The sequence below is a fragment of the Aquarana catesbeiana genome, linkage group LG03 (assembly GCF_042186555.1).
Source record: "Aquarana catesbeiana isolate 2022-GZ linkage group LG03, ASM4218655v1, whole genome shotgun sequence".
NCBI classification, from domain to species: domain Eukaryota; kingdom Metazoa; phylum Chordata; class Amphibia; order Anura; family Ranidae; genus Aquarana; species Aquarana catesbeiana.
In genome coordinates, this window is record NC_133326.1 from 188,320,783 (window position 1) to 188,344,622 (window position 23,840).

The following is a 23,840-nucleotide window of genomic DNA, read 5'->3' on the forward strand; positions in this document are numbered from 1 at the left end:
GGAATAAATTAATAATCAATAATAATAATAATAAAACGTTGTTATTATTATTATTGTTATTTATTATTATTAGTTCATTACATTCCATTCCGTTTTTTCGGATCATTCATAACTTTGGATAAATTTGTACGTGTTACGTTCACTAACAGCCAAATTTAAAAGGAAATTACAATACCTATAAATTAAAAGTTACTTGTAATTACTAATAGTTAAGTTATTATTAGTTAACTATTATTTCAAATTTACGAATTTTCGAATTTACAAATTTACGAATTCACTCATTTACTAATGTACGAATGCACGTATGTACGAATGTACGAATGTAAATTGCGAATGTACAAATGTACGAATGCCCGAATTTACGAATGTCCAATTTTATCGAATTTACGAATATTCGGAAAAAACGTTAAACGGGTTTTCATTAATTCGGATATTCCCGAATTAACGAATTTGTCGAAATTCGTTAAAAAACGAATTCGGAACGAAACGAATTGCACATGCCTAGAAAACACTCCCTAGTACTGACTTAACCCCTCCCCGCCCCCTAGTGGTTAACCCCTTCACTGCCAGTGTCATTTACACAGGAATCGGTGCATTTTTATAGCACTGATTGCTGTATAAATGACAGTGGTCCCAAAAATGTGTCAAAAATGTCCGATGTGTCCGCCATAATGTCGCAGTCACAATAAAAATCGCTGATCGCCGCCATTACTAGTAAAAAAAAAATATTAATAAAAATGCCATAAAACTATCCCCTATTTTGTAAACGCTATAACTTTTGCGCAAACCAATCAAAATTGTCGCTATTTTTTTGTTTATAGCGCAAAAAATAAAAACCGCAGAGGTGATCAAATACCACCAAAAGAAAGCTTTATTTGTGGGAAAAAAAGGACGTCAATTTTGTTTGGGAGCCACGTCGCACGACCACGCAATTGTCAGTTAAAGCGACGCAGTGCCGAAACGCAAAAAGTGCTCTGGTCAGGAAGGGGGTAAATTCTTCCGGGGCTGAAGCGGTTAAATTGATAGATCCCACCTGTATAGATGGATAGCTCCAGGTCCCTCTCTCACCGTTGGATATGCCTCAGGCCTGTCACACTTCAGAACGGCGTGCCCCACACAGCCACTGGTTCGCTTCATATAAACTTGCCTCAGCAACATTAACACATAGCCAGAAAGCAGCAAGGAAATCCCATAATGAGGTACAGTTAAAACAGAATTATTAATAACAATGATGGGTACTCACAAGCAAAACAATATCAGAGAGCATATCACACAGCCGGCCGCTGTCCGATCAGACGTGCTGACGTCACCGCTAGGCTCTGACCTACATACGTTTCGTCTGATGGGACATCTTCCAGGGGCAACATACATTAAATTTTCAGCCAGAGAGTGGCATGTTTGTAATAAGAGCAGTAGTTTTCTAATACATAATGACAGCTGTTTTACAAAAAAAACAAGTGAGGTCAAACTACACACACAAGTTGGAGGAGGAACTACACTCACCTTTTCTTCCCTCTTTTCTGGCAGCAATAGGACCATCTTAAACATAATGTATCGTTTTTTGGGGGAAATTTTATATATTTAGGACTTTAAAAATGGAAAATCATTTTACTAAATTTATTTTATTTAGGTAAATATGAAATAAAGCTTGTGAATTTTAAATATTTACATTTCCTGACAAAAAGGTTAGAGCTTTACACCTTTTCCATATTTTAACCCTGTAATCCATGTATTTCCTATTTGTAACCCTGTTAAAAAAAACTCATTGCTTTCAGTACTTAATAGTGCAAATCTCACATTTACATACACAACTGAATAATCAGAGGAGTGTACCCCTCCCCTTTCCCTTGAGGTCTCTTCAGGTGGCCATACAGACTTTTAGTTCGATAGTGTAGTTTGAAAGCAAACAGTTGCGTTTATGCTCTATCTTTAGAAAGCCCACAATGCACTGTCATGGCTGCACCCTATATTGCATTTTGATTTGTAAAATAAAGATTTTATAGAAATTAAAAAAAAAATCTATAAAACATTGGTTTAAAATGTTATATAACATGTTACTTACTTAAAAAATGTAATACAGCATTTATGCAACAGTCAGTGTCAAAGATATGCCCTGTACTGGAGGTATTTTTATTACAAAGATTTTATTAATGTATTTTAAAAAAATTATATATTGAAACAAAAAAGAGAGAGAAGGTTTTCCCCACAACGGGGTTTTTTGGCAGCACAGTAATAGATGTAGTCAGTATTGTATGAAAAAATGTAACAATTTTATTGAAAGCTGTACCATAAAAGTTAAAAACAATGAGCTCCAGTGGGGAGTGTTTAAAAAAAACTAAGTGGCTGAACATACATTGGCAGACATATATTCATTAAAATGTTTCTATCATGAACATAAGACCTGACGCGTTTCAACCCTTATAGTTGGGGTCTTCTTCAGAGGCTCGGTCTGCTAAAGAGAACATATAGATAGCATTGGTATATACATACATAACTCTCCATTGTATAGCAGTAACTACATTCATCATGTAATGCACCAATACAGTATAGTTACCAAATAATGTATGTCCAACAGGAAAAAGAAACTTCCCACATGGAGATCCCTTAAAAAGATATGTTGTCTTTCCCTCTTTCCCCGAGGGAGAACTTCGGATGCCTCCACCGCCACCTCAACCCAGACCGGGGTAGTGGGAGGCAAAGTGACTTGCGAGAGGCCACACACTTAGGCACCGCCCGCCAAAGCAAACAGCCGGCCGAAGAGCGCAAAAACCACCTACGATGAGAAATTTATGAGACAGACTAAGTAAACACCCAAGGAATAATAATCAGATTTTTTGTGGACAGAAACAGCCACCAAGGGACCGGAGTCACCCATATGTATATATATATATATCTACATATCTACAGTACATGTGGTTCAAGCCAAACCAAAGGGAGTTTCCAACCATGTTTATATGGTATATCTTTGGAGGCTAATAGAATAAATAGTATATAACTATGAAGATATTGGCAAAATACTATTTTCATGTGCAGGTGAAAAGTGAGTGGGGAAGTGAGGGGTGTGGAAATGAGTGAGAGCTGTGAAATGGGGTAGAAGCATGAGATCATCATGTGAAAAGAAAAAGTGAGGTGTATAGGGGGGGGGGGTGTGCAGTGAAGTGTGAGCGAGGAGGTGATCGGGGGGGGGGAGGGTAAAGAAACAATTGTGATGAGGTAAGTACATAATTATTACCTCAATAAGTGCTAACCGTTGTATGTAACTGCATCAGAATGCCCCATGAAGACTAGACTGTCACCTGTTTGCCAACCCGGGATTGGTCACAGGTCATGTGGGACTCAACAGGTTAGTATCCAACCCTGAGTCCACTGGTCTAGAAACAGAACAAAAAGAAAGAATATGTATTTTTGTATCTATGAAAAAGTGCAAACACACTATAGTCTTAAGTAATCAGAAAATAATGAATAATTAGCAGATAGCAGGATCAGAAGGCCCTGATTACATGGGGTAAAAAAATGCTGCAGAAACATAAGGCTGGAAGGGTGTACTTACTCAGTGGTGGCCACAGATAGTGGCAAGGAGTGATAGCAGGCAACAGAGAGTGTGTATGATCCTCCAAACGGGAAAAGATTGTGAGTATATTGCCAATACCATTTATATATCCTTAATTGGTTAGGGGTGTGCATATCCTGTCCCACCCCATCCCAGGTGTGCACAATCAGCCAGCAGTTGCATGGGGGGCAGCATGGCCGCCATTCAGGCAGCCGTGTGTGGCCTCCCCGGCGTCCTGGCGCCGGGGAGGCCACACACGGCTGCCTGAATGGCGGCCATGCTGCCCCCCATGCAACTGCTGGCTGATTGTGCACACCTGGGATGGGGTGGGACAGGATATGCACACCCCTAACCAATTAAGGATATATAAATGGTATTGGCAATATACTCACAATCTTTTCCCGTTTGGAGGATCATACACACTCTCTGTTGCCTGCTATCACTCCTTGCCACTATCTGTGGCCACCACTGAGTAAGTACACCCTTCCAGCCTTATGTTTCTGCAGCATTTTTTTACCCCATGTAATCAGGGCCTTCTGATCCTGCTATCTGCTAATTATTCATTATTTTCTGATTACTTAAGACTATAGTGTGTTTGCACTTTTTCATAGATACAAAAATACATATTCTTTCTTTTTGTTCTGTTTCTAGACCAGTGGACTCAGGGTTGGATACTAACCTGTTGAGTCCCACATGACCTGTGACCAATCCCGGGTTGGCAAACAGGTGACAGTCTAGTCTTCATGGGGCATTCTAATGCAGTTACATACAACGGTTAGCACTTATTGAGGTAATAATTATGTACTTACCTCATCACAATTGTTTCTTTTTTTTTTTTTTTTTTTTAACCTAAAGTTTATTTATTTATCACAAACAAACTAAACACAGATCAAGTTACATTAGCTCGAGACAGATATTGTACAATGATTGTCCATATCAAATTAAGACAGTAGGTACAGTGCAGAAATTACAGTACTACCGCATAGCTAAGGGTCAAAGTAGAGTTATAACACTTCTAATCCAAGTCATTGTAGAAGTCCATGTGAGGGGGGAGGGAGGGTGGGGGGGGGTTGGGGGGGGGAAGGCCCGGGCAGGGAGGCCCAGCAGGGGTCCTCCAAGCTTAGATATACTTTAATCGTGTATCAGGGGAGCCTTGTCTGGGGCAGATTTACCTAAGTCAGGGATAATTGGATAGCTAATATGGAATAGTCAGGTGTTTGGCCTCCACCCAGTCTGCCCATACTGCATCAAACTTTTTTGGGCAGTTCCTTCCCATATATGTTAGTTTATATAGGGGCAGGGCTGCATTGATGAGAGAGAGCCATAGTTGTTTAGTAGGTGGTTGGGGCTGATTCCAGTTAAGGAGAATCGCCTTTCTGGCATACATCGCAGTGTAGAAAACAAATAGTTTTTTCCTTCTGGGGGCCTCCAGAGAGCCACACATGCCTAGCAGGAGGGGAAGAGGACTGTAGGGGACCCTAATTCTGCCCACCGAGTTGATATCGTCCAGGACTAACTTCCAAAAAACCACTATCCGTGGACATGACCATACAGTATGATAAAAATCTGCATCGTCAGAGCCACATCTGGGACAGGTGGCTGTTCTATCTGTATAAATTTTTGCAAGCCGCAATGGGGAGTAGTAGGCCCGGTGTAGGAATTTTAATTGACTAAATCTGTCTTTAGAGGAGATGGTCAGTGTTAGGTACTGTTGCACCCCCTCCTCCCAGTCATCTTCGGTCAAGTCAGGTATGTCATGCTGCCAGGTTGTTAGCAATTGCGAGACTCTAGACGTGTCCAGAAGGGCAAGTTTATTATAAATAAACGAGAGTAGTTTAGTGCCTTCAGGTGCACGAAGTTCAGCCTCCAAATCCGACATCCATAATGTTATCGGGTTGGGAAACTGGGAGCGAAATGCATGTCTCAGCTGTAGAAATCTAAAGAACATCTGGTTTGGGAGATCTTTTCTACTTTTCAGATCATCGAACGTTATTAGCTGTCCCTGTGATACAATATCACCAAGGGTAACTATTCCGTATCTAGCCCATATGACAGGATCTGGGATCGACCGAAAATGACTCAACCGCGGGTTACCCCAAAGTGGTGTCACTGGGGACCACGCATTTTGTGTCCCCAGTTTAGCGTTCACCGTATCCCACACCTTAATGGTCGTTTTCATGGGCACAGATATTTTGGGACTGGAGCGGGGCCCCTTATGTATGAGATTTCGTAGTTCCGAGTAGGAACCCAGTAACGCGGCCTCCACAGCGGATGCTGGATTAGAGGGCTCCTCCGCGAGCCACCATTTTAATGTCACCAGGACTGCCGCCCAGTAGTATTTTAGGAAACATGGGAGTGCTAGGCCACCCATAGCAACCGGTAGTTGTAACGTTGTTTTTGCGATTCTAGGGGCCTTTCCATTCCATACGAAGGAGGTGACCAAACTGTCCAACTTGGTAAAGAAGGAAAGAGGTATGGGTACAGGAGTTTGTCTGAATAAATAGGTGAATTTAGGCAGGATGGACATCTTAATTAAATTTACGCGGCCCACTGGACTAAGGGGAAGAGTTTTCCATGACGAGAATTGGTGGGTCACCCGAGCCATCACCGGGGTCAGATTAAGACCAATAAACTGTTTAAGGTCTCTATGTATCTCCACGCCAAGGTATCTAAACTGTGATACACGGCAAAGTTGTGCATCCAAATGTAAAGGAGCAACCCCAGAGTGCAATGGGAACAATACTGATTTTCCCCAGTTGATACGTATTCCTGAGTACCGCCCACACCTATCGATAACTTGAAGTGCTTGTGTCAGTGATTGTCCGTCGTCTGTAAGATATAACAGGGTGTCATCCGCGTACAATGACACCTTTTCCTGTATTGGGCCTATAGTAATACCCTGTATTTGTGGGGTGGATCTGATAAGGATAGCCATGGGCTCTATTGCCAGCGCAAAAAGCCCCGGGGATAACGGGCATCCTTGTCTTGTTCCCCTACGGAGGGGAAAAGACGGAGAGAGGACCGCGCCAGTTCGTACCCTGGCCGTAGGAGACCTGTACACTGCCTCAACCCAGGAGATGAAGACGGGACCAAATCCAAATCTGCGGAGGACCTCCCATAGATATTTCCATTCCACAGAATCGAAAGCTTTTTCTGCATCCAGGGAGGCCACTACCGCTTGGTCAACGTCTCCAATCCCCGAGGCCAAGACAGCATACAGTCTCCGGAGGTTAATGTCTGTGCCCTTGCCCGGCATAAACCCTGATTGATCTTCATGTACTAATGATAATATTACCTCATTAAGACGTCTGGCAAGAATTTTAGTTAAGATTTTTGCGTCAGAATTCAACAGGGAAATGGGCCTATAGGATGAACACAGTTGGGGGTCTTTCCCTGATTTGGGCACCACGACTATTATTGCTTGTGCCATAGAAGGGGGGAGGGTTCCCTCCCTTAGCGTCTTAACCAACATATTGTGTATTCTTGGGGCCATTTCCTCAGTATATTGCTGATAGAACTCAGGAGGGAAGCCATCCATCCCAGGAGTCTTACCCGGTTGTAGAGAGCCCAGGGCTAATTGGACCTCCTCTATTGTGATTGGACTATCCAGTAATTGTCTGTCCTCCGTGGTCAGAGTAGGGAATTCCACTTCATCTAAGAACCCAGATAGCTCTTCTACAGAGTATTCTGCTCTTGACGAGTACAGATTGGAGTAGAATTCCATAAAGCATGTGTTTATGTCTACTGGGTCTGTCTTTATTGTTCCGTCAGTCGCTGCAATTCTCGCTATGGTGGGGGTTATGGATTGTTCTTTGGCAAGCCAGGCCAGCAGTCTCCCCGTCTTCTCCCCCTGTTCAAATATTTTTTGTGATTGAACTAACTGTTTGTTATTGGCTTTGGCCACTCTAAGAAGAAGAACCTCCCTGTATGCTGCTTTCATGTCCTGTCCTGTGATGGGGTTAGCCGTGAGGGCAAAGTCAGATTCCAGAGTCTGGGCCTTGGCCTCTGCTTCCTCAAGTGTAATCTGGTTATTTTTACGTTCCGTAGCTATAGAAGACATATAACATCCTCTGATATAGGCCTTAAATACATCCCAGTCATTACCCGGTGAAGTTGAGTCAGCATTTAACAACCAGTATTGTCTAATCAAGGTGGCCATCTCAAACTCTATAGTCGGGTGTTTTATCCAGAATCTAGATAAACGCCATATTCTGTCAGCAGGGGGTGTTGTCGCCTGTATAACACAGAACATTGGCGAATGATCCGATATTCCTCTGGGGAGGATCTTGATCTCTCTAATCTTAGGCAAAAGATTGCCGCTGGCATAGATGAGATCAATGCGGGAGAGCGTATTATGTGAAAGGGAGCAGCATGTGTATGAGCGTTCATTAGGGTATTTCCATCTCCAGACGTCCTTAAACCCAAAGACACCTGCCCATCTGGATAAGGAAGAGTTCGTGGCTGGATCGGGGGTGAGTCTATCGCGGGACGGATCCGGCGCTATATTGAAATCCCCTGCCAGGAGGACATTATTTGTGGGATATTGAGCCAGCATGGGGATAAGGTTATGGATTAGGGATATGTCACCCGGGGGTGGTAAGTAAATGCCCACTAGTACCATCTCAACCGTATCAATAATTGCATGAATCAGTATGTACCTACCCCCAGGGTCCAGCTTAACATCCAACAACTCAAATTGAAGGGACTTATGGATCAAAATACTGACTCCCCGTGAGTAGCCCGAGTGGGTGGCATGGAAATGTCGCCCCACCCAGGGGCGTCTGAGGCTCATTATCTTACTCCCCACTAGATGCGTTTCCTGCAATATGCAGATGTGGGGATTGTATTTTTTAATGTAATCAAATACTAGGGAGCGTTTTATTTTATCAGCTAGTCCCCGGACATTCCAAGAAAGGACTCTCAGGGGGGCCATAGCATGGGAGAATATAGATATACAAGGATTAAATTACCGTCAGCTGGACCCTGGGAGGTCGGCACCGTCCCCATCACCCCACACCCATGGGTCCGCCACGGATCCGGGCAGAGCGGCGGCAAGGCCCAAATCCATAGCACCCCCACATAACATACATTGTCACTCATCTGTCTCATATAGTACAAATTAACACTATAGAACAAGAAAAAACAAAAACCCAAGCCCTTCCCACCCCGCACATCCGTTGTGGAACTCGGCGTGCCTAAACCCCAAACCAAACCCATTAGGTTCTAGGACAGTCTCCTACAAAACAGAGAGAGAACCCCAAGAACGGCACCAATCAACACAGGGGCGGTCAGAGTTCGGTGCAGTCCAGAGACTCTCGTCCGCATCCCGAGGATAAAAGAATCGTAATAGGAATCCATATAGCTTATAAGCTAACACAGAAAACTTAATGAGAAAAAAGCAAAAAGAAAAACACCTAGCTGCTGCCAGGGGCACACACTTTGGTCAAACCTGTAACTTAAGGTCCCCATAAACCTTCAACAGAGGCCTTGGGAAATATTGCTCTCCTCCATCAGACTCCATTCCCTTCAGTCAGCCACATATGGTATATCTGTGTTGTCATGGTGTCCACTTATATAAAGGTGGTTGAGGATAAAGTCGCCATGAAGAGAAAAAAAAAAAAAAAAACCCCCACCACGATGTATTTAACAGGAAAAGCAGAAAGGAGGCCATCCACCACTCCAACCCCTCCCTCTTCAACAGGCACCATTTAGTGGACTCGTATCAATGGTAGGGGGGGGGGAGAGGGGCGGCAATGGAGCCGTGCGAGGAGTAGTAAGAACAAAAACCGTCATCTCGATAAGTAGTGAGGGTGACTGGCATACTTTACCAGTACAGTTCCTTCTAAGGCAAAGGGTCTCAACATTAGAGATTTACACAATCATTACTGTGCAGGCTACTCCTGACCTCTTCGATCTTGGGGTAGGGTATCCAGCCAGCGGGAAGCCTCCTCTGGTGAGGTGAAGTATCGGGATGATTCTCCATCAATCACTCTAAGTCGAGCCGGGAACAACATGCTGTACTTTAGACCTTTCAGGCGTAGCTGTGCCTTGACGTGGTCGAATGTTCTGCGGAGCCGCTGGGTGTCGACAGAGTAGTCTGGGAACATCATAATCTTGGTGTTTTCGAAGCGAAGCTCCGGAATCTTTCGGGCCTCCCGGAGAGCCAGGTCTCTGTCTCGGAAATTTAGCAGCCGAAAGATGAAGGTACGCGGTGGGGCCCCAGGTGGGCCCCGCACAGGAGGCATTCTGTGTGCTCGCTCTACCACGAAGTGCGGGGAGAATGGGGCCTGTGGCAGTAGGGCGGGGAGGAGAGTCTCTGTAAAAGCCGTAGAGTCCCGACCTTCAGCTCCCTCCGGGAGGCCCACCAGCCTCAAATTGTTTCTGCGGCTTCGGTTCTCACTGTCCTCAGCCCGCGATTCGAGGATCTTTACCTTAGCTTGTAGAGTATGGATAGAGGCCCGGTTGTCGTGAATGGCATCCTCCGAGTCACCGATACGTCTCTCGGCTTCAGTCATGCGATCCCGCATCTTGTCCATATCTCTGCGCAGAAGCCCAAATTCCATTTGCAGGGTGTCAATTTTGGCTGTTAAGGTGTTCTGGCAACCCGCTATAGCCAGCATTAGAGCTTGAAAGCGGTCTTCTTCCAATCCCGGATCTGCAGGGACGGTCTGAGACGCCATGTTCGTGTAGCCGGTTAAGTTTGCTGGGGCCTGTGACTTCCGCTGTGAGGAAGCTTTAGGGGTATGCCCTCCTGACTTCGCGGAGCCAGACCTGCCTCTTCTCATGCCCAGGTGCCTTCCACTGCTGGGTGGGATAAACTGTGATGTTGGGCAGCGCTCTGCAAGGGTTCAGGACCTGAGTGCAGGGATTAGTGCTTTTTATTATTAAAGGCCTCAAGGTGACGGTCGGCGGTCTGTATGTGCAGCCAGCCCAGCGTCTCTATATGGAGTGTCAGGTCCTCACAGGTCCCCACTGTACCAGCCCCAGGCCAGGTTACTGCTCTCCCTCTGCAGACTGCAGCACCTAAGTGCAGGGATTGCTGCTGTTGTAATTGTGGGCTTCAAGATGGCGGCCGGCGGCCTGTATATGCAGCCAGCCCAGTGTCTCCATCCACTTCTTTCAGGTCCCCACTGGTCTCCCCCGGTCCCCTCCGCCACTCACCGCCGACCGGCACCGCTGTGGGGTGTGTAGTGGCTCTTCTCCCGCCGATCGCGGTACTCGAGGCCGGGGATCGCGGAGGTCTCGTAGGCCTTAAGGATTATGGAGCCAGCCGAGGCCGCCGGGGGGTCGCGGATGTCACCGCTCGTCTCCTCCGGGTCGCCCCCCTTCTCCCAGACGGATAGCTGCAGTGGATGGTGTGCTGCGATCCCGTCACCCGAGGCCGGGGATCTCGAGGGCCGCGTAGGCCGCAAGATGGCGGATTGCCTCCAGTATGTGGAGCCGGCCGAGGGCCTATAGCAGCTCCATCAATCGGCCGGCTTCCCCAATAACCCTCGGGTCTGCTGCCGGCGGTGGCCAGGAACAATGAGGACCTGTTTTTTAGGGGAATCCCGGATTTTTGAAGCAGGATTCCTGCGGATTAAGAAGGGTACGGCGGAGCTCCTCTGAATCGCGTCTGCTCCCCACTACATCCGGACACGCCCCCTACAATTGTTTCTTTACCCCCCCCCCCCGATCACCTCCTCGCTCACACTTCACTGCACACCCCCCCCCCCTATACACCTCACTTTTTCTTTTCACATGATGATCTCATGCTTCTACCCCATTTCACAGCTCTCACTCATTTCCACACCCCTCACTTCCCCACTCACTTTTCACCTGCACATGAAAATAGTATTTTGCCAATATCTTCATAGTTATATACTATTTATTCTATTAGCCTCCAAAGATATACCATATAAACATGGTTGGAAACTCCCTTTGGTTTGGCTTGAACCACATGTACTGTAGATATGTAGATATATATATATATACATATGGGTGACTCCGGTCCCTTGGTGGCTGTTTCTGTCCACAAAAAATCTGATTATTATTCCTTGGGTGTTTACTTAGTCTGTCTCATAAATTTCTCATCGTAGGTGGTTTTTGCGCTCTTCGGCCGGCTGTTTGCTTTGGCGGGCGGTGCCTAAGTGTGTGGCCTCTCGCAAGTCACTTTGCCTCCCACTACCCCGGTCTGGGTTGAGGTGGCGGTGGAGGCATCCGAAGTTCTCCCTCGGGGAAAGAGGGAAAGACAACATATCTTTTTAAGGGATCTCCATGTGGGAAGTTTCTTTTTCCTGTTGGACATACATTATTTGGTAACTATACTGTATTGGTGCATTACATGATGAATGTAGTTACTGCTATACAATGGAGAGTTATGTATGTATATACCAATGCTATCTATATGTTCTCTTTAGCAGACCGAGCCTCTGAAGAAGACCCCAACTATAAGGGTTGAAATGCGTCAGGTCTTATGTTCATGATAGAAACATTGTTATGAATATATGTCTGCCAATGTATGTTCAGCCACTTAGTTTTTTTTAAACACTCCCCACTGGAGCTCATTGTTTTTAACTTTTATGGTACAGCTTTCAATAAAATTGTTATATTTTTTCATACAATACTGACTACATCTATTACTGTGCTGCCAAAAAACCCCGTTGTGGGGAAAACCTTCTCTCTCTTTTTTGTTTCAATGCGTTAAGGGGTGAGCAGCAATTTCTTTCCTTCTCTCTAGTGTCTCCTCCATTTTTTCAAAAAAATTATATATAACATCAGTTTATAAACTTGTAAGTTAAAAAAAAAACATTACGTCCTTTGTACACGTGGTTGTCTAGGAGCCATGCGTTCCTCACCGTTTCTAGTGAGTGAGGGGAGGAGTGCAATGCCCTGCCCCACTGCATGCAGCCTGTCAAAATCTATGGCAGGCTGTCACTGAACAGTGCACCTTTATGAAGATATTTGCCAGCACACCACAGATCTTCAAGTTGAGTCCAAATAATTTTTTATTAAAGCATGATCACATCATAAAACAAGAGAGTGCAATGTTTTGGAGTCACACAGGGCCCCTTCGCCAGGCACCTGTCGCCCCCAGGTGCACTAAAATGCCAGGAGGAACGCACTACTCCTAGACAGCCTGTGCAAGGGGCCTTCTGCTTAGTTTTACTTGGAGATGAAATGTGAACCCAAACATTTCAAGGTTGACCAGATGCTATAAGTATAACTAAAGTGGGTATAGAAAAGAATCACCCCCCTTTAAAATAATCACATTTTGTTGCTTTGCATCCTGAAATGAAGACAGACACAGTTTATGTTTTATCCAGCTTTATTTACTCAGTGCAAGTTATAACATCCAAATGAAAGCTATAACACCAACATGTCAAAAAAAATTTAAAAAATCAAAAACAGAATCACCCACTGTAAAGGCAAAACTTAGAACGCTTGTCAATTTTGATTGCTGTCTGTACCCTATTAAGGAGATTTGCCGTCTCTTTTTGGCCTCTTTACCATTAACATTGAAAGTGAAAGAACATTTTGGATTGTTGCCAGAAAATAGAGGAGAACTCTTCCAATTGGGACACTAGTTCTTGTCGCCTGGGGGTCCCCAAGGAATTCCCTTAATATGCAGGAATCTCCTCTCACTTTCTGTTTGCCTATGGGACAGGAAGTGAGGGGAAATCTCCACAACGGGACACAGATGACGACAAAAATATGACAGGGGTTATAACCCTCTCTTACTTTAACCAAAATGAAAAAAGTTTTGCCTATAGCTAAATCGTATATGCTGTATATGTCCTGCTGTAGAACTGTAAAAGCACAGTCTTGGAAACTATAACTTTGAATGAGTTAAAGTGATATTAAAGGCTTGGCTTTTAAAAAAATAATAAACATGTTATACTTACCTGCTCTGTGCAGTGGTTTTGCACAGAGCAGCCCTGATCCTCCCCTTCTTATGTTCCCTGCCAGCGTTCCTGGCCTAGGGTTGCCACCTCATCCCTTTAAAACTGAACACATATTAATTTCACCGGTTCTGTGGTTGATTAATGAAAACTTTTCATTTTTAAGTATTTTTATTAGAGCAGAGTTCCACTAATTTTTGTGTTTATTAAAAGTAAGCAGCTACAAAAAGTGTAGCTGCTGACTTTGAATAAACACACACTCACCTGTCCCATGGTCCAGCGATGCGGTCGCCCGAACCCTCGGTTCCCTCCCTCTCCTCTCTGCGGCGTCGGCATTCCACAGTCACACAGGACCTCCCCATTGGTCGGGGCAATCTTCTGGGACCTGTGACGTGTCCCAGAAGATTGCAAGAAGGGAGGGGGAGAGAAGAACGTCCGCTAGAGCTGCCTAGGCAGGTACCTGTCAAAACTAGGTACCTGGTCCCCCACCCCTAAAAAATGACATGCAAAATGTGGCATTTTTGGGGGGGGGGGTGAGTGCTTAAAGCAGAACTTCCCCTTTTGGGTATAGCTCCACTTTAAGTTCTTCTACAAAATGAAAAAATATACAGTACATACAATAAAGACAGCACATACAGCATCAGTCAGACATAGTTGCACAATTCCAGAATTGACCAATTTACATGTGTAATAAAATATTAAACAGCCACACATAAACTCCAATGACTCATTACTGATCTCTTATGGTTCAGCTGAATCAGGTTTTCATAGTGCAAACATATAGACCACCCTGTATAATGGGGCAACTAAGGTGGGCCATGTTATAAAGAAATAACAGACCAGAAGAAAAGAGAAAAGGGGGTAGGGAGAAAAAAATAAAAAAGGGGGGGGAGACCAGGGAGGGCATCCATAACTTTCTATGTCCACACCACCTATACTGCCTGCTTTGTTTCAGCCATGATGATCATAGATAAAGATATGAGGAGAATGTAAACTTATTCCAGTAAAACCATGTTTTCCGGAGCCTCTCCTTTTTCTGTTTATTAGCCGCTGTCAACGATTCCATAGTTTGAATATCCTCAATTGCAGCAAACCATTGACTTATCAATGGGGGGGTCAGTACACTTCCACAGGCGGGGTATACATACTCTGACCGCATTAATATAACAACTTTTTGTTTTTTTGTTTTTAATAGCTCTGCCAGCAGGCACCCTGGAATAATGTCTATATGCCTATATATAGTATACCTTAGTCCATAGGGCATGGCCCACATCGGGTTGCCACATTGTTTTGTGTTACACCCATATTTAGGGTGTAAAGGGTGGAGTTAGCTTTTAGCAATAAAACAAAAAACAGTACATTTTGAAATACAGCCCAACTTTCTATAAAATAGCAAATACCACTTATGTAGTTAAGAAGGTAAAATTTGAATTAATTTCTTTTGTTTTAATTGTTTGGTTCTTTGCTACAGTAGCATTTATATCATGTATGAAAAGAAAATGTTTCAAACGCAGAGATGGTATCACTTTAACTAAACACGCCGCTAAATAATGTGTGTGTATATATATATATATATATATATATATATATATATATATATATATATAAATTGTTTGCTTTTTTTAACATTGTGCTCTTTTCTCTTCAAAGGTGGGGGCACACTGTTGTTTGATGGACTACCTAACTCAACGACCGTTCAGGAAAATACCCCAGCTGGCACCAAGGTGTATTCATTCTCAGTCAATTCTACAATGGGCTTACTTGTACCTCCTGAAATAATAAACACTAGTCCTCTCACTACAGCCTTTAGAGTTGATTCCAGTCCCCCCCTATATTATGTAAGTATTCCTGTGTAGCAGTTTTTTTTAACTAAAGCATAATGAGCTGATATTACTCAAACTTTTTTTTGGATATTTATTATAGCAAAAACAAAAAAATATATATTTTTTTTCAAAATTGTCGCTTTTTTTGTTTATAGCACAAAAAATAAAAACCACAGAGGTGATCAAATACCACCAAAAGAAAGCTCTATTTGTGGGAAAAAAGGACGTCAATTTTGTTTGGGTACAGTGTCACATGACCGCGCAATTGTCAATTAAATTGACGCAGTGCCTTATCGCAAAAAATGGCCTGGTCATTAAGGGGGAAAATCTTCCGGCTGAAGTGGTTAACATTATTATTTCTTATGACAGTGATGATCACTGTTATAAGCAATAGTTTTAGCTGTCATGTATGGCTTTAATTCATGCTTACTATTGTGATCTGTGATTGGCTACAGCTAATCACATGGTACAGGGTGCGGTGATTGGTCCAGGTACCATGTGATAGCTGTGGGTCAATCACAGCATCACAATAGTACGCAAAACAGTCATGAATGGAAGCCTTGTTTACATTGTTATCATGTGGTCAGTTTGACCAATCATAGCGAGCAGCCGGGTACCATGGGGCAAGCTTGTATGCATGTGCTAGGCTATGTACGGGTACGTCGCCTAGCCTGTAGCTGCCGCCCATTCATAGTAAATGTACTATGGTTGGGTGGCAAGCGGTTAAACAAAACAGCTATTACCAATTTCCATAATTCTACCCTCATTGTTTCTCTTTAAAACAACCTTTAGCTCCAGTCCAGGTGTGTTTAATACAGATCCTAAAGCCTCCTACTGCTACAAATATGGTATTGTTATAACTGTATGTGTATAATACATTTAATGAAGCTAATCAGTATATTAGATCCTTTAACTCACATGACTTGTTTTTATATTTCTTCATACTGTATATTTATATTCATAGGAATGTCATATTTGTTCAGTATTAAAAAATACAGTGTTGTATGGTATTAACACCAGCTGCATATTAATAAATGCTTTAAAATGAATGTTATATTGCTATATGTGTAGATGCGCTGTGATGGTATGAGCATGCTCTCACTCTATTGCAGGTAGTTGTAACTGGCAATCCAGTCCTTGATTTTGAAACAATGCCTAATAGCTTTGAGTTACAAATATATATGGAAGACCAGTCAAGAACAACTCAACTGCAAATTTTAACTGTGCAGCTTACCAATGTCAACGAGCCTCCCGTGTTCCTGGGCAACCTGGCAAATCAAGGTGTGTATCAGCTTTAGCACTCATTCATGTCATAACGCATGCGGTAATGTTCACTGCCATGTGATTTCACATAAAAAGTCTAATTTAGTTGACCTAAATGGAACGATGCAGGGCAAGGTATTCAAAAATGCAGCATGTTTAATTTTTATATAAACATAACCTCCTGTACTAAAAATCTAAAATACATGAACTCTATAAGTGTGAGCTGTGCTCACTTTATGTGCTATTCTAACACAAATATATCAAGCAAACAAGCAAAAAATTAAGTGCAGTGTTCCATAGTATTGAAAATGTAATATATACTTAATATACCAATAAACATATAATCACCTTAGTGAAAAACATACATCAGTGATATCACATCACAATAATAAATGAAACATCATAGAAGTCTTCCATTATACGATATTGTCCCTTTTTAAAATGTGACCCAAAAGTATGCAATGTGCTCTTCAGTGCTCCATCTTGATGTGCTGTTCCATGTGAATCCCACAAGGAAAATATTGACACACACCACCACTCCATGTTCCTTTCACAATTTATAATTATAAGTGTTAATAAATTAGAGTTAAGGAGGAACTGCAGTCTGCTCACATAATTTGTAATAAAAACATCTTTGCTATTCTGAAGCTACCCTCCAACCATTTTGCATATTATTTCATATATACTGCGATTCCGTACTTGCCAAATATGCTGCAGAAATCTCCCTCCACTGGCTGCATCCATTTTAACTGTGGGCAGCTGAAGCTGCTGCCTGTTCACTTCCTGGATTTACACAGGCACACACAAAGGCACACCTCCAGCTCTGCAGCCCTGCAGCTCTCATTGGCCCTCTTATGACTCACGCCCCTGCCTTTCTGGCAAAGTCTCAGGAGAGTGAAAGAGAGCTGTGCATGATATCATAAGCCTAGGCTTTTACCAGACAAGAAACATGAAGTTGGCTGTATAAGGTATTTACTGGCAGAAAAAATTGTTTTACAACAAGGGCAGAAGACAGAGATAGATGGAAAGATAAAAAATTACCGAAGGTCTGCTTTAAAGTGTTACTAAACCCACAACAGTAAAATCAGTCTATATATGCAGTAAAGCATTCTTGTTATGCTCACTGTGGAACGTAAGGGGTTAATCCTCTGCATTGCGTAAAAGGGCTGTTTGATTCTGTCTTCTCTGATCCTCTCCTCCTTTCACCGCCCCCCGATATATTTCCTGATAATACAGAGCCAGGGGACAAGCTGCACATGCTCAGTTTGGTGTGTATTGCTAGAGACTTTTTTTTTTCTTGGTAGTGTGTAGGGATGAGCTTCGCGTTCGAGTCGAACCCATGTTTGACTCGAACATCGGCTGTTCAATCGTTCGCCGAATTGCGAACGTTATGGGCCGTTCGCGACAAATTCGTGTGGCGCGTCACGGCCCATAATTCACTGCGGCATCGCAGTGCATTGCTGGCTGATGATTGGCCAAGCATGCACTATGACCCGCATGCTTGGCCAATCACAGTGCCGTCAGTAGAGAGAGCTGTAATTGTCCAAAGCCAGGGTGGCTTTGGCCAATTATGGCTCAGGGGGTTTAGAACACGCCCCACACTATATAAGGCCGCCTGCACGGCGGCCCTGTGTAGTGTGTTCCAGCGTGCTTAGATAGACAGAGAGATAGTGTCATTTCATTTGAGTTAGCTAGATTAGGCAGGACAGTCAGTGAGTTAGCTGCACTTACAGTGTATTGTGTATATATATATGCATCCCAGGTGTTGTATATATATATATATATATATATATATACTGTATATATACACTGTATTCAGTTTAGCTAGATCCGTTCCTGTTATCTTCCTACTGACAGGCAGGCTTGTCTTGTTACAGTATTTACAGCTACCTGAAGAAAATTGCTGGTGTTCTTTTGATCCTATTAGTACCACAGTCAGGCAGCTAGACTATTTAGAGTTAGTGTAGTGCGTTCTCCTCACAGTGTTCAGTTAAAGCTACAAGTTAGCTTAGTGTGACCTCTGCACAGTGTTCAGCTAAAGCTACAAGTTAGGGTAGTGCATCCTCCTCACAGTGTTCAGCTAAAGCTACAAGTTGGTGTAGTACGTCCTCCTCACAGTGTTCAGCTAAAACTACAAGTTAGTGTAGTGCGACCTCTGCACAGTGTTCAGCTAAAGCTACAAGTTAGTGTAGTGCATCCTCCTTACAGTGTTCAGCTAAAACTACAAGTTAGTGTAGTGCAACCTCTGCAAAGTGTTCAGCTAAAGCTACAAGTTAGTGTAGTGCGTCCTCCTCACAGTCTTCAGCTAAAACTACAAGTTAGTGTAGTGCGACCTTTGCACAGTGTTCAGCTAAAGCTACAAGTTAGTGTAGTGTGTCCTCCTCACAGTGTTCAGCTAAAACTACAAGTTAGTGTAGCGCGTCCTCTGAACAGTGTTCAGCTAAAACTACAAGTTAGTGTAGTGCGACCTCTGCACAGTGTTCAGCTAAAGCTGCCTGTAGAAGGTTAGTGGTGTTTTCCTGATCCTATCACTACCGCAGACAGCTAAATAAGCTACAAGTTAGTTTTTTGCAAGCTCTGCACAGTGTTCACCTAAAGCTACCTGTCGAAGGTTGGTGGTGTTTTCCTGATCCTATCACTATCGCAGGCAGCTAAATAAGCTACAAGTTAGTTTTTTGCGAGCTCTGCACAGTGTTCACCTAAAGCTACCTGTCGAAGTTTGGTGGTGTTTTACTGATCCTATCACTACCGCAGGCAGCTAAATAAGCTACAAGTTAGTTTAGTGTGACCTCTGCACAGTGTTCAGCTAAAGCTACAAGTTAGGGTAGTGCGTCCTCCTCACAGTGTTCAGCTAAAGCTACAAGTTAGTGTAGTGCGACCTCTGCACAGTGTTGAGCTAAAGCTACAAGTTAGTGTAGTGCGTCCTCTGAACAGTGTTCAGCTAAAACTACAAGTTAGTGTAGTGCAACCTCTGCACAGTGTTCAGCTAAAGCTACAAGTTAGTGTAGTGCGTCCTCCTCACAGTGTTTAGCTAAAACTACAAGTTAGTGTAGTGCGACCTCTGCACAGTGTTCAGCTAAAGCTACAAGTTAGTGTAGTGCGTCCTCTGAACAGTGTTCAGCTAAAACTACAAGTTAGTGTAGTGCGACCTCTGCACAGTGTTCAGCTAAAGCTACCTGTAGAAGGTTAGTGGTGTTTTCCTGATCCTATCACTACCGCAGACAGCTAAATAAGCTACAAGTTAGTTTTTTGCGAGCTCTGCACAGTGTTCACCTAAAGCTACCTGTAGAAGGTTGGTGGTGTTTTCCTGATCCTATCACTACCGCAGGCAGCTAAATTAGCTACAAGTTAGTTTTTTGCGAGCTCTGCACAGTGTTCACCTAAAGCTACCTGTCGAAGGTTGGTGGTGTTTTCCTGATCCTATCACTATCGCAGGCAGCTAAATAAGCTACAAGTTAGATTTTTGCGAGCTCTGCACAGTGTTCACCTAAAGCTACCTGTCGAAGTTTGGTGGTGTTTTCCTGATCCTATCACTACCGCAGGCAGCTAAATAAGCTACAAGTTAGTTTTTTGCGAGCTCTGCACAGTGTTCAGCTAAAGATACCTGTAGAAGGTTGGTGGTGTTCTCATACTACAGGCAGGCAGTTGTTGATTTTGCTAGCTGCAGTATCAGTATATATATATATATATATATATATATATATATTATATATATATTGTATATATATATATATATATATATATATATATATATATATATATATATATATATATATATACATATATATATATATATATATATATATATATATATATATATATATATATATATATATATCCCAGCTTAGTGCAGCTACAGGCCATTAGTATGTCTGGAAGGCCAACAAGGAGAGGCAGACAGTCACAAGCCAATAAAAGTGGGCAAGCAGGCTCTGTGTCTAGAGGCAACACTGCTGGTCGTGGAGACAGTGCATCCTCATCAGCACGTGGCAAATATTCGGCCCGTTCGCAGGTTCTGGTGCGAACCGAACAGGGGGGTGTTCGGCTTATCCCTAGTAGGGTGCATGTGATCAGCACAGGGCCAATCAGCACTGTCCACATAGAGGGTCGGGGGTCCTGCAGCCTCATAGGACAGTCAGAGTAGAATGAAAACTAAATATATATATATATATATATATATATATATTTTAGTCTATAAATTAGATGGACTCTCACCTAAGGTGAAAGACTTTTATGATATTTAGTTTTTCACAAAACGCTGCAGCACAGAGCATTTGTGAGAATGAGAATGTGCTCTTTTTGAAATCATTACAACGAGTGATCAGTGAAGCCTCAAGAAGCCTATATGCATTGTATTTATCAATGCATATTAAACATTGTATTTTTCTACCCATTAAATAAGAACAAGACGATTCTGAGCAACTTTATAAAGCCTGACATTGGTTTTAGGATACTGGTGGTGGTTTTCAGCAGCACAGTAGTGTCATTTAAAAAAAGAAACCCTCTATTGTAGCAAAATGTTCCTGTATGGCAGTGCATTGTATAAATCAATAAATGTGTGACCAGAACATTTGATTACTTACAGGATAAAAAGGTACAAAGATATCATTTCTGAAATCTATATCAGTTTATATTTGGCATACAATTCTTTTTTTTTTTTTTTTTGTAGTTGTTACAGTTTACATCGTAGAAGAATCACCTGTGGGACCAATATATCGGGTTTTGGCATCTGACCCTGAAGATCCAAATTCTCTGCAGGCAAGTGTCTGTGTATTCACAATATGATGACACAGAGCAATCATTTCCTTTACCTAGGAAGTGGAAAATTAGTAACAAAACATTCTTTTGGAGTTATAAGTGGAATTGAACACATTGTAAATTAAAAACAAAATGTACAGATAAGTACATACTAGGAATTATCTATAGGAAGCATGTTATGAACAATGAAACCATGAAATTTAAGGTGAAAATGCTGCTTGCTATTATCCAAACATTCAATTTTGCATTCCTTAATTAGTAAGTGCCATTTGCATTATCTCAATATAATCCATGTCCTGTGTTTTTTTTTTTACAGACTAGGCTTTGCCAACGAATACCCTAGTGGAACTCCAGCCATTTTTATTTCTCACTTTGGTGAAGGGCTACAACCCTGGTCAAGTTTTCATTGCTGCCCTTGTAACAATTGGGGAGATGTTAGAATACTATTTTTTTTTTGGAACATTTATTTTATTTTTAATGGTTAGTGCGGTCAAAAAGTCAAAGGAGCAGGATAATAAATTTTTCTCGGAAGGGAAGGGAAGAAAGCGCCAAACCGGCATAGTGTAGCACAGCTTATTAAGTAAAATACCATATAAAACAAATGGAACGCACAAGCGGGTGAGGGGGGAGAGAGAGGATGACAGTCTGCAGTGGATTGTAATGAATTGGGAGCTGTGTGGTAGCCCTTGGTGGAGAAGAAAGCCGGCTGTGGTGGGGATCAAGATGAGCCTGGAGTCCGTGCAGGGAGACCGGCGTTGGGGATATACAATGTAATACTGACATATAATCACACATATAGGTTGGACTTGATGGACTTGTGTCTTTTTTGACCTCACCTAGTATGTAACTATGTAACTATGTAGGCTGCTGTGTGGCCGTGATGGTATTCCAGAAATCGGAGTGAGGGTGGTGACGGTAGCCTTAGGGAAGAAGACAGCTTGCCCACATCCCTATGAAACTATACAATAAAACATTGTTTTCCTCTAAATGGGACTTTGTAAGGCAAGAGTCTTCAAACAATATATCAAAATCGCATATATAATTTTATTATCAAAACATTAAAATCATGACAGAGGACATGAAAAAACTTGGATAAAAAGATAAGGATGCTGACAATTCAAGTGGTAATGACAATGGCAATAGCATATAAAGGTACAGTGATAAACACAGAAAACCACACCGATTATTACGGCTAAGGTCTGCACATACAAAAAGCCCGACGCATTTTGAGGTTTTAAATGGGTTGGAACCTCTTCTTCAGGGGCTGGTGATGAGATGAGTGGTTATCTACACATTTACAAAAAAAAGGCAAAACATCTTAGAAAACATTCATGGTATGAGAACAACATATGATCATAACAGTCAGAAATATTTAATGTGTTTAGATGATATTCTCGTATACGTGTTTATACATATACTAGATTTCAGTCTATAATATTTAGTTTAATTGTAGTTCACCTATTTTACATCACTTGGGGGGTGTGAGCACCTCGTATTTTTTCTTTTATATCTGGAAGAAGGATCATATGGGATAACAGATATATGAGATCAAATAATATTTATTCACAATTATTTTAAAGGGGCAGCTCTCTCATAGTACCTAGGGGATTATTCACTTAATCACATTATTATTTAGTTACACTTCATTTAGTGGCGCAGTGGAGGTATTTTGAATAAAGGGCGGTTTAGTATTCAGAATACCCATAGTTATATAGATGATATTCTCACCATGTAGCTTTTTGAACACACATTAGAAAGCATCCAACTTTAAAAGAAAACAATGGGCACAGTGACCCGCTGACCAGGAACGGACACGTGAGCCAACGCTAGCACCAAGGACACGGCATAGGCATGCGGCCCAAAAACAGGACACAAAGGGCATCCTCCCACCTGCAAATTGACGCCACTGATGACAGCTGTGAATGGTGTATATCACCTAAGACATAAAAAAGGACAATCTAGTAGATTACAATCCATAGATGTAAAAGAAAAATAATCAAAATCAAAAAGGTGAAGCTTGCATCTAGTGTGTATTGATATTAATATAATAGGGACATCAATCTGTCCACCAGCTTACCTATAGGCTCATACAAAGTTGAGATCACTCCTAGCAAGTAGTAGGAAATTGCATAAGACTCTAGCAGGGTAGGGATGAATGCTGAATCCCTCCGCGTGACCAGGTATCACATCAAGAGGGAGAGCACAGTAGTTGGACACATCAGCATACAATAGCTGAAAGAAAAAGACAGAAAGTGTTGTGTGATTAATTAAAATCACAAAGGGACCAACATACAAAAACACTGCTGCAAGCAGTGTCCCAGCACAATCAATCCACACTACACTAGTGTGTAAGTGGGTTTGCATGTGCTGGCCTCTCCTGGCCTGCATCTATAGACAGAGACTGCAATTTATAGGGATAGGAATGGACTAGTTACCTTAAGGAGTAGTAGAGCTGAACGACCGGTCCGACACCTGTGTAGGCATCAGACTGGCCGTCCAAAGCATAAGGCTTTTCTAATACCGTTCATTAGTGTGGATATCAGTAACAGCTGATGAGCCGGTGAG

At 42.6% G+C, this 23,840-nt stretch overlaps 1 protein-coding gene across 1 annotated transcript in view; it reads left to right on the forward strand.

Annotated features, from left to right (window-relative positions):
- CDHR3 (cadherin related family member 3) overlaps positions 1 to 23,840 on the forward strand; it is a 97,984-nt gene that overhangs the window by 18,372 nt on the left and 55,772 nt on the right. Inside the window, exons 2-4 of the mRNA XM_073623551.1 lie at positions 15,082 to 15,269; positions 16,367 to 16,535; positions 21,187 to 21,275. Of these exons, the coding sequence (XP_073479652.1) occupies positions 15,082 to 15,269; positions 16,367 to 16,535; positions 21,187 to 21,275 (446 nt within the window). The remainder of the gene's footprint in view (positions 1 to 15,081; positions 15,270 to 16,366; positions 16,536 to 21,186; positions 21,276 to 23,840) is intronic.